This window comes from Canis lupus, chromosome X, assembly GCF_048164855.1.
Source record: "Canis lupus baileyi chromosome X, mCanLup2.hap1, whole genome shotgun sequence".
In the NCBI taxonomy this organism is placed as follows: Eukaryota; Metazoa; Chordata; class Mammalia; order Carnivora; family Canidae; genus Canis; species Canis lupus.
This window is the reverse complement of record NC_132876.1, coordinates 1,013,440-1,030,321: the sequence shown is the minus strand read 5'-3', so window position 1 is coordinate 1,030,321 and position 16,882 is coordinate 1,013,440. Positions and strand designations below refer to the sequence as shown.

At 50.5% G+C, this 16,882-nt stretch overlaps 1 protein-coding gene and 2 non-coding genes across 3 annotated transcripts; all 3 read left to right on the top strand.

The window, feature by feature from the left end:
- Positions 1–4,264: 4,264 nt before the first annotated feature.
- DKC1 (dyskerin pseudouridine synthase 1) lies at positions 4,265–16,386 on the top strand. Its single transcript, XM_072817354.1, has 15 exons — positions 4,265–4,403; positions 5,110–5,177; positions 5,828–5,914; positions 7,029–7,120; positions 7,442–7,626; positions 8,237–8,301; positions 8,677–8,803; positions 9,029–9,159; positions 9,547–9,690; positions 11,670–11,790; positions 12,989–13,107; positions 13,811–13,914; positions 14,294–14,402; positions 15,161–15,280; positions 15,550–16,386. The coding sequence occupies exons 1-15, from the start codon at positions 4,388–4,390 to the stop codon at positions 15,613–15,615; spliced, it is 1,554 nt and encodes a 517-aa protein (XP_072673455.1). The 5' UTR covers positions 4,265–4,387; the 3' UTR covers positions 15,616–16,386.
- Positions 9,253–9,389, top strand: LOC140628941 (small nucleolar RNA SNORA36 family). Its single transcript, XR_012026855.1, has one exon. It is a non-coding gene; the product is annotated as a small nucleolar RNA SNORA36 family (small nucleolar RNA).
- On the top strand, positions 14,098–14,224 carry LOC140628942 (small nucleolar RNA SNORA56). Its single transcript, XR_012026856.1, has one exon. It is a non-coding gene; the product is annotated as a small nucleolar RNA SNORA56 (small nucleolar RNA).
- Positions 16,387–16,882: the final 496 nt, after the last annotated feature.

Genomic DNA, 16,882 nt, shown 5'->3' with positions numbered 1-16,882 from the left:
ATCTTTTAAAAAAAAAGACTTAGAAAAGGCTCTGTGTGGCACCCTAATGGGGGATGCCACCTCCAGAAAGAGGCCAAGCACGCACTGTGCTTCTCTCGTAGCGGCAGTGAGCCAGGTACAGCAGCTTGATTTTCTCTTTGGGGATCTTTTTCAATATGCCTCAGTCCACCGGATGCCCAGAAACCTCATGGGTTCCTGCATTTTCATGGGGCTCATCTGTCACCCTGTGAGGAAATATTTGCTCAGGTCCAGTAGGCACGATGACATTAATGTACTGCACCAGGAAGATGTCTTGGGAGACAGTGACATGATCAAGTCAGTCCCGGGGGACCTAATTAAATAATATGCCAGAGAATTGAAAGGACAGTTCCATGGGCTTCCTTTAAAAAAGAAGATTTTATATTTATTTATTTCACAGAGAGAGAGAGAGAGAGAGACAGAGAGAGAGCACAAGCAGGGGGAGCAGCAGGCAGAAGGAGGAGAACCAGGCTCCCTGCTGAGCAAGGACCCTGATGCAGGACTTGATCCCAAGACCCTGGGATCATAACCTGAGCCAAAGGGAGACACTGCAGCAACTCAGCCACCCAGGCGTCCCCCAGGGGCTCCCTTTTGACTTTTCTTTCCATAATTGTCCCCAGCCCTTGAGTCAAAAAGCCCCTGTGGGAATTTTTCCAGCTGCTGATGCTGATTGTGTTTATTCCAATTCTGCAGTCAGGAACTGGGGGAAAAGCCACCGGAGGACCCACAGTGAAAGGGACACAGATTGGTCTCCATTTCTGACCAGTCGGCCACAGTGGCATTCTGTGTCCCCAGGGAAAGAAGGACGAAGGTTTGCGGTATACACTGGTGTTATGTGTACCCCGCCTCATTTTTCACTTGAGGGCTGTGAGCTTGTGGGCTGGCTGGGTCTGGGGATGAGATGAGGGGCCGTGATTTTTCCCTTGTGGCAATTCAAGGCAGACTGCCGTTCACCAGACCTAGAGGTTTTGTTGTTGGGGTCACACAGATCGTGGTGTATTACAGGTGGCCTATTATTAATAGGATGTCATGACCAATTAGGCATCACCAAAGATCCTTAGGGATAAATCATTCTGGTTCCAGCTGCCAGTCCTGCTGCCTATCACGACACCCATCTTGTTGTATGAGACGCAGTGTCACCACTTGGCCTCTGCTGCGCCAGGATCCTTGCTTCTATGGAAACACCTCTCACTGCATTTTCTAGTTTTCCAGAATCTTCAGCAAAGTGTGTCAATATTTTGGTGAAAGGAATGCCCTTTGAGCTCTCTCAGGGGATGTAGTTAAGGGTTGAGCCAGTAGGTTGCACAGGACAAGTCATTGCAACATTCCCACCTACCCAAGTCTTGGGATTGGAGAGAATGAGGGATGTGAGGGGTTAGGGCACAAGAAGAATTGGCATTCTCTTGCTCCGTAACTGACCAGGTGATTTCATTAGAAGATCTAAAAAAAAACAAAAAAACAAAAAAACAAAAACAAAAACAAAACAGGCTCAGCCTCACCAGACAGCAGAGGAGCTGCTTCTGCTGATAAGGGAATGTCTATGAGGTTTCTGGGTTCAGAAGACACAGATTCATTAAACCAAAATACTTACAGAGCATCTTGCAGGAGCTGGATGTATAGCAGTGAACAAAATAGACAAACACTTCCTGGCTTCATCAGGCTAACATTCCAGTGAGAAGAGACAGTAAAAAAAAGGCTCATTTAAGGCAGAAAGAAGAGCAGGTGCAAAAGACCCGAGAAGGGGGAGTGTGCCTGGCATAGTACTGAATAGTCAAGAGGCAGTGTGCCAGGAGTGGGTAAGGGCATGAGTGGAAGGGGATGGACTCAGAGAGAGAACGGGTCGCCGCCGTCATAGACACTTTGGCTTTTACTGTCAGGGAGATGGTGTTTTGGTTTCCTAGGGCTGCCATCACAAATTGCCTCAGACTGGACAGCTTTATTTTTTATAAATATTTTATGTATTTATTCATGAGAGACATAGAGAGAGAGGGAGAGACACAGGCAGAGGGAGAAGCAGGCTCCATGCAGGGATCCCAATGTGAGACTTGATCTTGGGACCCCAGGATCACGTCCCGGGCTGAAGGCAGACGCTCAACCTGGGAGCCGCCTAGGCATCCCAAACTGGACAGCTTTAAACAACAGAAATTCATTCTCTTATGGTTCTGGAGGTTTGAAGTCTGAAATCACTGCAATGTCTGCCCACATATTCACATGGACTTCTGTTTTGCTTGTGTGTGTTTTGTCTTCTCTTTTTTAAAGATTTTATTTTATTTTATTTTAAATATTTTATTTATTCAGGACAGAGAGAGAGAGAGAGAGAGAGAGAGAGGCGGAGACACAGGCAGAGGGAGAAGCAGGCTCCATGCAGGGAGCCCAACGTGGGACTCGATCCCAGGTCTCCAGGATCACGACCTGGGCTGAAGGTGGTGCTAAACTGCTGAGCCACTCAGGCTGCCCTCCCTTCTCTTCTAAGAACACTCATCATTGGATTTGGGATCCAGCTGAGTAATCCAGGATGATCTCATTTTGAGATTTTTAACTTAATCATACCTACAAAGACCTATTTTCCAAATAAGGTCACATTCACAGGGTCCTGGGGTTAGAATATACCTTTGGGGGGGTGTTACTTGATCTCACTACATTTGGGAAGTCATTAGGCTTTGAGCAGAGGAGGGCCATGGCCTGACTTGTAGTTAAATGGCACTTGTCAGCTGTTCTATTGAGAAGACACTGTACTTGGGAATAGTAGAAGCAGGGGCACCTGTAGGAGGCCATTGGAGAAATACAGGAGAGCCACAATGGTGGCTTGGACTGTGGTGAAAGCAGTGAGGGTGGTAAAAAGCATGAGATTCTGGACCTGTTTTAAAAGAATAGATGGAAAAGAAAAAAAGCATAGCTGGGAGGTTTTGCTACCAGATTGGATGACGAACATTGGAGAAAGATGAAGCCACAGGAGAACCGTCCATGAACATCCCAAAGTTAGTCAGTGACATATTTACCAATGAAGCACTGTAAGATAAGGGGAGAAGTAGTAACCCACTGGTGGATCGGTTGATCCTGGGCAGTTTGGTCATCTATAAAAAGTCAATTTGTATCATGATTATGATCGCCGTGGGATGCACCTAAATAAATTCGAGAGAGAATGAGCAGTGAGGAAAAAGCAATCAGCTGTTTTTTAAGGCACAGTAAAACAAAAGTGCAGTTTCCAGTCTTACGGTAGAGGAGAAACGGAAGAAAAGCAGCAACTCATTAGAAAGAGAATGGCCAAAGGGCTCACTTCCAATTGCAGCAAGTTGCACAGACATCAGGAGCGCACCCGGGTCAGACTGCGAAGCGCCGCGGCACAGACGGGAGTGGGCAGAGGAAGGGGGGGCTCGGCCGGAGGCGCTGCTTCCTGCTGTCGGATCCGCGCAGCCACTCAGCGGCCGTGACTGTGGAGCCAGCGACGTGCAGCAGCGTCCTGGAGCCCGAACCGCTTCAGGTGGAAAACGCACACTGGGGAGCCTAAGTGCGAAAAAGAGGTCTAAACATTTTTTAAAAAAGATTTTCCTTATTCATTCATGAGAGACATAGAGAGGCAGAGACCCAGGCACAGGGAGAAGCAGGCTCCATGCAGGGAGCCCGATGCGGGACTCGAACCTGGGACCCCGGGGTCACGATCTGGGCCGAAGGCAGATGCTCAACTGCGGAGCCCCCCGGGCGCTCCTCAAATATTTCTTTCATAAAGTGTGTCTCTGATATGTTGAAATGATATCATTTCGGATCACCAGGTTAAACAAAATTCGTTATTAAAGGAGTTTCACCTTTTTTCTTTTTTTGATCGTGCGGCCGCTGGAGGCTTTAAAAGCGCCCGAGCGGCTCGCACTGTCCCCCCATTGGCCAGCAGCGCCCCAGCTGCGCGGGCTGCAGGCAGCAAAGGGCTTTCCACGTCCCTGTGCCTCAGCGTCCGCGTGTCCACTCAGCCGACGCGCCGCCAACGTAAAGGGGTCGGCGAGGGGACGCCGGCAGCCGCTGTCACCCGTCCGCCGCGGCCCCGGCGGGGGTCAGGGACCCGCGGCCCGGGCCACGCCCACAGGCCGGGAGCCGCCTGCGCATGCGCGTCCCGACCGGGCGGGTCCCGAGGCGCACGCGCGAACACCGCCCCCGCGGGGGGCCGCAGCAGCCAATGAGGTTCCGCGGGCGGCCCGCGCGCCTGGGGCTCGGCTCCCGGACCCCGGCCCCGCCCCCGGCCCCGCCCCCCGGGCCGCGGCGCACTACGCAGCGGGCGTCGCACAGGTGGGCGGGCCCAGGCGGTGCGGCCTGACGGCGGCGGGAGTCCGCGCGCTCCCTCGCTGCTGGCGCACGCGGCTCGCGCGCTGTGCGGGGCAACATGGCGGACGCGGAAGGTAGGGGTCGCGCGGCGTGGGTGGCCGGGTGGGCTGCGAGGGCGACGGCGTCGGGGCCGAGGCGGGCGCTGCCCTCCGCCCGGCCGCCCCCGTGGCAGCCGCGGCCTCCGGGCTGGCCTCGCCTCTGGAGCCGGGCGACGGCGGAGGGGTCCTCCCAGTGGCGTGCCTGCGCGAGGCCCGAGCCTCCCGCCGATGGCACCGTCTCCCCAGGGCCCGGACCCCGTCACCGGCGTGGGCCGAGCCGGCGGCCCCCCGCGGCGGGAGACCTGGCAGGACATGTCCCGCCGCCTGTCCGGGCGCCGCGGCCAGCGCCACGCGGAAAGGCCGAAGGAGCGGGCGGGGAAGCAGAGGGGCCGAGGGGCCCCGACTTGCGCTCAGCTCCAGGTGGCAAAAAAGTTCTGTGGGCCGCAGACCGCGGAGGGCACCCTTGAGTGGCCACTTACGGAACTTTCTGGCCCGTGGGGCGAGCACTTGGGCGGCAGGTTTAAGCACGGCCACGTGGTGAACCGTACTGGGAGCCGACATGTGCGACTGCTGCCGGTTGGCTGCGGAGCCTTGCAGCCCACGCGCTCGGCCGTACACACCTCGTGGACCCCAGCCTCGTGGGCCCCACGTCCATTTTCCGCTTGTTCCTCTTCCATCCTGTATTTTAGGCTTCATTGCCCTTATTTTCGGGGAAAACTCCCAAACCTCTTGTCTCTTGTAGTATTAATTTTGCCGAAGAAACATAAGAAGAAAAAGGAGCGGAAGTCCTTACCAGAAGAAGATGTAGCGGTGAGTGGGAATATGTTTTACTTTGGACTAAACGGAAAGGTTAGGGAGGGAGCACATACGTAACAGCTGTTTTTAAAAGTCTCTGATGAATGAGTCAGAATCGGGTAGTGGTTGTGTAGGGACTACACAACGCCAGCCTCCTAAATCTCTCTTGTCCAGGGCACTTTCCTAAATGGTGTTGACGAACACCTGCTGCTCTCCCTGAAATTCTTTCTTATGACACCCACAGACCCACTATCTTTCTTTCTAAGTTACTGTTCCCATCTTCTTTCTGTAAAATTTTATTTCTGAAAACAGAGAGTGCTCATGAGCAGGAGGATGGGCAAAAGGAGAGAGGGAGAGAGTCTCAGACGCCGTGGCGCCAGACACAGGACTCCATCTCAGGACCCTGAGATCATGACCTCAGCCCAAATCAAGGGTCACACGCTTAACTGAGCTGCCACCCAGAGGCCCCTACATGTCCCCATCTTGAGGGCACTTCACTTACCCTTCTGAGATCCTGGTTCAGTTCTTTTTCACTTGGGAGGTCCCAGTGAGGAGGCATGGAGATTACCAGCTTTTTTATTTAAGAGGCTTAGACTAACAGGGTAGTAACGGAATTATTCAAAATCAGGTGACAAGTCTGACATTGTGTTTCTGTCCTGTTTAAGGAGATACAACATGCTGAGGAATTTCTTATCAAACCTGAATCCAAAGTGGCTCAGTTGGACACATCTCAATGGCCCCTGTTGCTCAAGGTATGTGGTTGACATTATGTGTCCAATCAGTGCCTGACTTTTAAGTTATTTAAGTATTCAGCAGTTCATTAAGAGTAATTAGCATTAGCATCTTTGAGGAAGTGCCAGATGATACAGTCTAAAGCAGCATTTTTCACGGTATCTCACATGAAGGACCAGGTTTTTTTTTTTCATTTCCAGTGCACACAGTACTGTAGTGGAATGCAGTTTCGAGTCTTACAGCAGTGTCCTACTGCCGTCAAAGTTGATAAGTAACTAGTTCTTGGTTTCTGTATTTGACTCCACGTTACAGGCTTGTACCAGTTTGTGTGTCACACTTGGTTCAGAACTGCTTTAGTGCTTCAGGCTATGGGCTTTGAAGCCAGACCAACTGGAGTCAGGCAGTGTGTTACGTTCAAACAGTCATTTAAACTCGGAGGCTGTCTGCTTATGGTTTTCTTCTCTTAGGAAGGCGGGTGAGGACTGTGGGTAGCAATCCATGAAACGAGTTACATAGAGTCTACCATGTAACTGGTCGATACATACGAGGTGAATGAATGAGATTTGCTTATGTAATTCGACACAGTTGAGTTTCTGTTTGGCCAGATGGCTCTTCCATTCGTATCTGTTTTTCTATCGTAGGTCCTCAGGATATGCTAGTAAATTGGGTATGCCAGGGTCCCTACTGTCGTGGAACTTAAACATCTAGGGTTGGGAGATGACAGTTAAAAAATCATTGCTATTTGTGCTAAGCACCATGATGAAACTAAACTGGTCAACGTGAAAGATGAGCTTCAACTGAGGGGAGCTCTTTTAGACCTGGGCAAAGCAGAGGTGGGAGCGGCTGAAGCAGGAACGAACTGGTTGTGTTTGAGAAATGTCGTTGCCACTCTTAGTACCCCAAGAAGTCTTTCTAGAGGAGTGATCAAATTTGAATTCGGTTCCTATAGGTAGTTTTTCCTGTGTATAAGGAGCCTTAATGGTCTGTCACCCTAGATAATGAAAATGCAGGAGCAGAAACCAAGTTTATGAACTTGCGAGTTAACCACATCATGGTTGATAGTGGTGCCGACTCTTGTTTTACATATGTTAACGGCCTGTTAAGTTTTTTTTGTGTTGTATTTTTATTTTCCAGAATTTTGATAAGCTAAATGTAAGGACAACGCACTATACACCTCTTCCTTGTGGTTCAAATCCTTTGAAGAGGGAGATTGGGGACTATATCAGGTAAGTGTGTTGGGACCATGTACTGTTCACACTCCTTTTCTTTTCAAAAATACCGTTTCAGGGGCGCCTGGCTGGCTCAGTTGGTAGAACGTGGGGCTCATGATCTTGGGTTCATGAGTTGAACCCCACTTTGGTCATACAGTGTACTTGAAAAAATGACCTTTTTTTCACATCATTTCAAGGAGGTAGTAGCATCTTAGAATGACCTAGAATTGCCGTAAATACATAACCTGTACCCATGGTGAACTTTTTTGAATCGTCAGATTTAGTTTTTATGAGAGGGACAGAAATGATGGCACAGTGGTTTCTTTTCCATTTTAGGACAGGTTTTATTAATCTTGACAAGCCCTCCAACCCCTCTTCCCATGAGGTGGTAGCCTGGATCCGCCGAATACTTCGGGTGGAGAAGACGGGGCACAGTGGTACTCTGGATCCCAAGGTGACTGGTTGTTTAATCGTGTGCATAGAACGAGCCACTCGATTGGTGAAATCTCAACAGAGTGCAGGTATGTGGAAGAGGGGATAAAGAGGCAGCTTTTGATATCGAAAGGCTTTCTACATTTCCTTTTCTTCTGCCTTTTGGCCCTTGATAATGGTCTCTTCATCAGTTAAAAATCCTGAGCTGGGATACTCTGTACCGTCTGTCCCTTGCCAGATCCTAGTGCATCTGCCTTTCTTGGAGTTCCCGGTACTGGACATGGTGCACATCAAGTTGACTAGATCTGTTCCTGGCACGGAGGCGGGGCTGTGTGGGTCCAGCTCTAGGCTTACCGCTCCAAGCTCCTCTGGGTCTTTGCTGCTGCTTCTGCCTTAAGTGCCCCTCCCTCATTTTCATCAGGGGAAGCTCTCCTACATGACCTTGCAAGGTTTTTTCCGAAGCAGTCTCTACATTGGGTATTCCAGCTGTCCCTATCAGCACATTGGAAGTTGAACTCCCAATGAGAGAAAGTATCTTTCCTTTCCATGTCCAAACCATGAAATTTGTCTCGAGGGAAATTTTACACAAAGAAGTTGTCAAATTGCATGTTTTTCTTGCTGCACAAAATGGGAATATGAGCATATAAAAATACAGAAAACTCAGTGGCCACACCTGACTACTCTTCTGTCATTTTTTAGGCAAAGAGTATGTGGGAATTGTCCGGCTACACAATGCTATTGAAGGGGGGACTCAACTTTCTAGGGTAAGTTTGTGATTACAGGGAGGGTACCTCTTGGCAACTTGTGTATCTGAGCCCCTAGCTGTCCCTCCAGAGGTCGGTTTTCCTGGCTGACCTGTCTTGTGCCCTTTTCAGTGGGCTGCTCACGCCAGCCCGGGCAGGTACTGCAGATTTGCAAGGGCACTTCAGCCCTGTCCCCTCTGAGGAAAGGGCTCTGATAAGCACTGAGTCATCCCTGTGTCATTGAAGAGAGAAGCAAAAATGGAAAGAGCATTTTAGGTCTTAAACAATTGGAAGAAACTTTTGATTTTCCATTTGTGTACTTAGACTGCCGCAATAGCCCATTTGCTCCTATTGGAGAGTCCATGCATTGAGTCTTTGCTTTGTGCTTACTCCCAGGCCCTAGAAACTCTGACAGGTGCCTTATTCCAGCGACCCCCACTTATTGCTGCGGTAAAGAGGCAACTCCGTGTGCGGACCATATATGAGAGCAAGATGATCGAGTATGATCCTGAAAGAAGATTAGGTGAGTCATTAGGCCTCTGGGCAGCTGAATTGCCATTGACCACATGTGGACAGAAGTGCGTTCTTGAGAACTACATTCTCTTGTCAAGAGTAGTTGCCCTTAGTATATGGTGTAGCCGGAGTCTGGTTCTGTTGTGCTTAGTCCTACTGACTCAGAAGAACTCTGGGTTTCTCAGTCAGTGATGTGTTTACTTTGGACAATTGCTACTTTGTGTGTGTGTCTTAGGAATCTTTTGGGTGAGTTGTGAGGCCGGTACCTACATTCGGACGCTGTGTGTGCACCTTGGCTTGTTACTGGGAGTTGGCGGTCAGATGCAAGAACTTCGGAGGGTTCGTTCTGGAGTCATGAGTGAAAAGGTACACTATTATGGGACTAGAAGTTTTAGAGCTGGTACCTCGTATTTTCCCGCCCTTGGTGGAATTTCTGCTTCCTATTCTGGAAAAGACAATTTCCAAAGTGTTGAGTTCAGTTCAGGGCAGCTTCCCTGTTCTGTTAATTAGACTTTGGAACATTGAAGCCTGGGCCGTGAGAGGTGGTTGGATAGAACGCATTACTCTATTCATTTCCTACCTCTCAGCCTACAGAAATGCCTACTTAGACTTCAGTATATCAGCGATTACAGATGTGTAGAAGAGACTGAAGACTAGAGTTTGGGACTAAAATTCAGGTTTGGGAAGTTTGGGGTCTGTTGAACTATTTCAGATACAGTGACACTGAATAATTGTCATATGGCTGCTTTTCAGGACCACATGGTGACAATGCACGACGTGCTTGATGCCCAGTGGCTGTATGACAACCACAAGGATGAGAGTTACCTGCGGCGAGTTGTTTACCCTTTGGAAAAGCTGTTGACTTCTCATAAAAGGCTGGTGATGAAAGACAGTGCAGTAAGTTCTGGGTTGTAAGTGGGCTTTGGACATAATGAGATTCCACAAAGATGAGATACAGTCCGTATTCTGAAAACCTCATTCTATGTAGAGATGAAAGATGACGTGAACCTATTTTCTTTTAGGTTTATTTTTTTCTGGCTTTGTAGATTGGACTCTGGAATGTTTTGTCTTTTTATTTTATTTTTTTATTTTAATTTTTTTTGTTTTGTCTTTTTAATAAGCATTTATGATCAACTTGTTTTTACTAAATCAAAACCAAATATACTAGATTAAACTGAGAAATTTAATGGTAAACGTACTTCCATATCAAAATTAGGCAGATTGTTTAAACATTTACTTTTGAGTTTTCCTAAAGTATCAGTGGTACATAAAATCTGCCTTTCTGTAAGCTGGTAGTTCTGTGTGTGCCTGAGAATCCTTGATGTATTTGCATTGTTGCCAGAAAAGATGTTCTTAGAAAGATAGTATTTATTGATTGGAGAGAGGGAGCATTAGCAGTGGAGAGGGGCAGAGGAGAGAGGGAGAAGCAGATTCCCCACTAAGCAGGGGGCCTGATGTGGGGGACTCGATCCCAGGACCCTGAGATCATGACCTGAGCCAAAGACAGATGCTAAACCAACTGAGCCATGCAGGTGTTCCTAAAAAAGAATTTTTTGCTTGGGATTAAAAAAGTTAAGATGGGCATTTCAGAGATATGGTAAGCTATGTCCTTGGGAATTTTACTAGGAAGTTTTTTTCTCTTTAAAAATCTTAGTTTGAAAAAAAAAATCTTAGTTTGAGGCTACAAAACTTAAACATCACTGAAATTACCAAGGTATTTTTTTTAGTGTGTTTACTACATAACCTTGAGAGTACTTATCTTTTTTTTTTTTAAGATTTTAAATAATCAAAAAAAAAAGATTTTAAATAACCTGTATGTATACCCAGCATGGGGCTTCAACTCACAACTCCAAAATCAAGAATCACATACTGTACTGAGTCAGCTAGGTGCCCTGCAAGTAGTTCTTTTAATCACGTGATTAATTATGGCAGGGAGAAAATAGCTAAGTTGAGGGTGTTCGATGCACTTTTTGTATGTTTTGCTTTGTAGTAAGAGACTAAAAGAAAAACTACAGAGGTGTACTAAACTATGCCATTATAATTGAACAAATGTAATCGCGTGAAACAGTGTAAATGCTGGGGCCTCCTTACGCTGGGGTCAGACTGGTGCCCTCTGGGTGAACTAAAGTGGGGGTGGAATGTGGTCAGCAAAAGAGATCTAGGTGGATGAAGACAAGATGGCACAAGACCTTGAGCTCTCAGGGAGAGGTGGCCTTCACTTGCATGTAATTGGTTCAGCAGGCCTCGGTAATCTTACTTGCTAGGTACTTTGGGAGCCTGTTACAGGCCAGGTCTCCCCAAAAAGCAAAAAGGTCTCTTAGTTCTGTTATGATTTTCCTCCTTAATGATAAGAAAGAGAAGAATAATTAAGGAAAAGTCAGTCTGGGTTTTGGTAGAAGATGAAAATACTGTTAAGTCCCATGGATGAATGAGGGGCAGGAATTTAAACTCCCCTTTAATGACTTACTTTCTGAGTAAGTGTGTCTGAGGTGCCTAGCTCATAATGGATGGTTGCTTCATAAATTTTTTAATTTTTATTTATTTATGATAGTCACAGAGAGAGAGAGGCAGAGACACAGGCAGAGGGAGAAGCAGGCTCCATGCACCGGGAGCCCGATGCGGGATTCGATCCCGGGTCTCTGGGATCGCGCCCTGGGCCAAAGGCAGGCGCCAAACTGCTGCGCCACCCAGGGATCCCTGGATGGTTGCTTCATACGCCAGATTGCAGCCAATGGCTATCAGTGCCATCAGCCCCATCCTGTAGGCCGAGGCTGCACTGTCAGGTCCACCCCAACGTTCTCCTTTGCACCGGCGAGGGTAGGGATGGAGGGTTAGTGCAGTGGCTAGGACTTTGACATGTGATGCTGTCCCTGCAGGTGAACGCAATCTGCTATGGGGCAAAGATCATGCTCCCGGGCGTTCTCCGATATGAGGATGGCATCGAGGTCAATGAGGAGATCGTCGTCATCACCACCAAAGGGGAAGCAATCTGCATGGGTAAGAGGGGACGTTGCCCAGTGTCTTCTGCACATCACAGCTAGGCTCGCTAAGATCAGGCCCCTGAGCCCTGGCTCCGCAGGCTGTCTGGGGCAGGTGAGGGCGGTCAAAGCAAAGGACCGCAGCAGAGACCCAGATGAGGAGGAGGTGGACGGCTCTTCCCTCGTCCCACTGGCTGCTATTAGAGGCCACGTCTTAGCAGCCTGGCTCCAGCGACGAGGGGGAAGATCCTCAATGAGGGGAATAAGTATCTATGGTAATTGAGATGAAGGAGGGGAGGCCGTTTCTTGTCAGCCTGTACCAGTTACCTTGTGAATGTTTAGCTGCTGTTAGATTGTCCCTTAACACTTCCAGTGTTCTGTTGCCCATGTGTGGCCTGAGCCCCCAGCCTGGTGAGGGTATCTTCAGGGTGCTCCGCTCTGACTGCTCCATAGAGCCCTGCTTGCAGCTGAGAAGGGGATCCGATGACAAGCTTTCTTGTGCAAATTAGGCACATTAGGTGAACAGCTCTGCTTTACTTTTTTTTTTTTTTTTTTTTGCTTATTAAGAGGTCTCCTGAGGGCCTAGAAAGCATTGATTTTTATGCAATTAGTGTAAAAATTTTTTAGACTGATATTTTTAATATGGTCTCACAGTTTTTTTTCCATATGAACATCCTCAGCAAAGGAAACCTCAAGGCAGTAGAGCTTCAAGTATTAAATGATTTTTTTTGGGCAGCCCTGGTGACCCAGTGGTTTAGCGCCACCTTCAGCCCAGGGTGTGATCCTGGAGTCCCGGGATCGAGTCCCACGTCGGGCTCCCTGTGTGGAGCCTGCCTCCCTCTGCCTGGGTTTCTATGTCTCTCATGAATAAATAAGTAAAATCTTTTATAAATAAATAAGTGACTTTTTTTAGAGTTTTTTTTATATTATTTACTTATTTTAGAGGTTTCATTTATTTTGAGAGAGAGCATGCAAGCAGGGTCGGGAGGGAGAGACTCTCAAGCAGACAGTATACTGCACGTAGAGCTCGACACAGGGCTTGATATCACAACCCTGGGATCATGACCGGAGCCGAAATGAAGAATTGGACACTTAACCAGCTGAGCCACCCAGGTGCCCCTTAAATGGGGTTTTAAGATTTCTATAAAATAGTAGAATCAGGGCTCATCACATTCCAAGTTTCTGCCCTCCAAGTCATTCTTCATCTCTTTCTGCAGCCATTGCATTAATGACCACAGCAGTGATCTCTACCTGTGACCATGGTATCGTAGCCAAGATTAAGAGGGTAATCATGGAGAGAGACACTTATCCTCGAAAGTGGGGTTTAGGTCCAAAGGTAAGTGGGACTGGGCGTGTGCCCTGCTCTGAGTTACCTTTTCATTTTTGTGTTGTTGAATACTCACTTGGGTAGTTCTCCGCTCTGTCTCTACCACCACAACCTTGCCTTGTACCGGGCTCTGGGGAGTGATGGTGAGTAGAAAAGGGAACATCTCAGACCTTAGAGATTTTACTCTAATGGGGGAAAGCAGATGGGCATCACTAATTGCATGGCTAATGGTGAATTTCAGGCAAGTTGAAGTCCTATCAAAGAGTGTAGAGCGGTTCCTGGCACCTTGGGAGTCCAAAATGAAGGGTTTGACTTGATTGGGGGCGGGGGGGTGGGGAGTCGGGTCTGGGTAAGGGATTTTTGTTGGTTCCATGCCAGCATAAAGGATGTAATAGTATGTGTTGATGAGGTGAAGAAGGGAGGGGAGAGTCTGGGGAAACTGGGATAGTATGTGCAGAGGCCCGGTCGTGGAAGAATGGGGTGAGAGGCGATGCCACCAAATGACATTTCAGAGGCTGTCACTGGTACAGTAGGCTTTGTGACGTTGGGCAAGTCCCGTGATTGCTCCTGTTGGAGAGAGTTCTGAGTGCCTTGCAGAGAGGGGTGAGGCCCAGCTGGGAACCCACGAGGGAGAGGAGCCTTATTTGAGCGATCCTAGTACCTGCTTCTCGCGTTACACTGTTCTGATGTCGAAACCCCAACTGTCTCCCAGGCAAGTCAGAAGAGGCTGATGATCAAGCAGGGCCTTCTGGATAAGCACGGCAAGCCCACAGATAGCACACCTGCCACCTGGATGCAGGAGTATGTGGACTACAGGTGAGCACAGGGTGCTTCAGAGCCCCAGGCGGGTGGAGACGGCCCCTCGCCGCCTGGATGCAGTAGTAGTTCCCCAGCTACAGGTGAGGACGGGCGCCGGCGGGGTGGGGTTGGGCCGGCGCAGAGCTGCTGTCGCGGGACTCCGGGGACCTGCGTGGTGCTCACGAGGCCTTGGGGCCTGCGCAGCAGACAGTTGCTCTTTTCTAGTCTGGCTCGAGGGACTCTAGAGGGAGTCCGTCTGCGACAGTAAGTGGTGAGCTCGTGTCTGTCATCAGTATTTTGACGATGGCGGTAGACTTGCCAGATAGCGCTGTGGAGGATGTGGCAGGGCCTCCCCGGAAAGCCGCCCTGCGTGTCTGACCTCCTACCTCTCTTGCAGCGACTCTGCAAAGAAAGAGGTGGTAGCCAAGGCAGGAACAGCCGCACAGGAAGTCACTGAGGTAGTAAAGTCCCCCAAAGTGGCTGCCGAAGTGGTGAAAGCCCCGAAGGTAGGTGGCATGCTGCAAGCGCTGCGCCCTGTGCCCGGCGGAGGGGGGGTGTCCGCTGGTCCTGAGCGTGATTGCACACCAGGCCCGTGTTGTGGCCCCACGCAGCCCGCTCCCCACCCCCGCACAGCGGAGACCATGCTGTGCCAGGCGTCGGGGTGCCCGTCGGTGCTGAGCGGGTTCCAGGGGGCGTTCCCTGCTGTGGCTGCCAGGAGCGCTACGGGCTCAGCTCACACTGGCCTCGGCTCCCACCTCAGCTGAGGCAGCAGTGCTGGAGCGCAGAGGGGTCCATGGGCTCCTGGCCCCACCCTGGGTCAGATGGTGGCACAGCTGTGTGGAAATCCACTGTGCGAAGCTCGGGGGGCAGAATCACCTGAGGCTGACCACCTCTAGGCAGCACGGGATCGGTGTTGGGAAGTTGGAGGACAGTAGGCAGTAGTACCTCGACTTCTCAGGGTTGGGGACCCGCGGCTTGAGAGTACAGCGTGGGTGCAGGGAGCGAGCTGGGAGGCGCTGCTGGCTGCCCCCTGGGGCCCCCGGCCCTGCTGCTCCGGTGCTCCTGCTGGGCCCGTGGCTTCCCGGTCTTTGGGGCGGAGGTTGTTTGAATCCTCTGCAGATGAAGGCTCTCTTGGGGGTCGTAATGAGGAAATGATCGTGTTGGGTTGAGTCGGGAAGTCCTCTGGCGCTTCCCGCGTTCTTACTGGACGTTTCTTCCCCACTTTGCCCACGATCTCACATTTGATCACTTGTCTGCACCTTAGCGGAAGCGAGACAGTGAGAGCGATGAGCTGTCTCCACAGCTGCTCAAGAAGGAGAAGAAGAAGAAGAAGAAGGAGAAGGCCAAAGCTGCCGCGGAGGGCGCGAGTGAGCCCGCAGATGGGGTATGTGGGGAACGTGGTCGGGAGGCCCACGCTTGCTTAGCCGGAAGGGGCAGGGGGCAGCGTTTGCTGGCAGCCGCTCGTGCTGCAGACTGTTGATGGCGGGGCGCGTCTGAGTGGCGTCTCTTGCGGACTGTCTAAGAGGGGACATTGGGGCCTCCCTGAGAAGGTCCGAATATCCTCACTGGTCCGGAGGCGGCTTTATGGGGCCTTTGGAAGTCGAGCCGATTGGGTTGTTAACGGACGCACTGAGGCTGCCCTCTCTCTCCCAGGACAGTGACAGCGCCAGGAAGAAGAAGAAGAAGAAGAAAATAAAAGCGGAGGTGGTTTCGGAGTAGTGGACGCCAGCGCAGGCACGGTGCCCGGTCGGGAGGAGACATTAAAGCCTTACTGAGAAAACGTAACTCTTTTGTTCTTGAGGGAATGGAACGCAGGTCCCAGGAAGCTCGGAGAGTTCAGCGCTTCGCAGCTGCTCCCTGAGAACTCGGGGACGAGACCCGGCGTGCTCCCCCCACCCTGTCCTGTTCTAAGGATGTGGGTGCAGGAGGCAGGCTCGATGCCGCCCGCTGCGCTTCTCGGGAGAGCTGGGAGTCCCCTCCCTCAGATCCAGGGTGGCCCAGGAACGTCTGCGGGCGGCGCCCGGTGGCTGTCGCGACATCTAGCCCTCTCCTGCTTTGCACCCCCCCCAACTCATTTTAAAAGTCTCCACACGTGGCCCAGTGACCCGATGTGGAGCAAGGAAAAGAACTGAATCCTGTTGGTCACTTGGGGGATCAATCTTTTGTCCCGTGTCCTAGGAGGACAGTGGTCTTTTCTGGTGTCAGAGCCATCTCTGCCCCCCCGTGTGTGTCCCTGTCACAGGCAGGCCATCCCGTCAGCTCTGTCCAGCCCCCCGCCCCTCCCCGGCTTTAGCGGCCCTTTGTGCCCCTTCAGAGCCTGCGTGGACAGCCTCACGCACTTGAGTCTATCTGCCTACTTGTGTTTGTGACAGAAGCTAGGAAACTATTCCAGACTCTCTCTTTTAACCCTCTTTTACTTTCAAAGGATGAAATTACTTCTTGCTGGGAGAAGGTTGTACTTTTTACTTAATAAAGTCTACTTGTTTTTAAGTATTTCTGTTGGGTCTTTTATCGCAGATGTAAAACTAGCAAAACAAAAAATATAAACTAGTTTGATTAAAAATCTAGGGGACTTCATGTCCAATTTGGAACACAGGGCTAGTTCATTGCTTCCTTTTCTTTCCCTGGTTCTGAGTTGCCCCATTCATTCTGGGGCCCGTTCCCTGGCATGGAACTGAGTGAGGGCTCTGGAATCTTCGCTGAGGACATGGACTAGATGAAAGGGGGAACCCTCACAGTGATGTCCTAGACATGGGAAGAGGAGAGGAATGGGGCTGGCAGGAGGTGCCCCCCCCCATGCATGGGCTGGGGTCCCTCCCTGCAGCGAGGTGAGGCCCGAACTTGAGGCTCAGTGTGCGCCTGAGGGTCTCGCGGGGACTAGAGCTCCGGGAGCCGCGGTGGGGGGGGCGCTGGGGCCCCAAGTGCGTAGCAGCCCAGCAGCTCCGCGGGGGCAAGGAAGCGGGGTGTCTCCCTCTGCAGGCTGTGG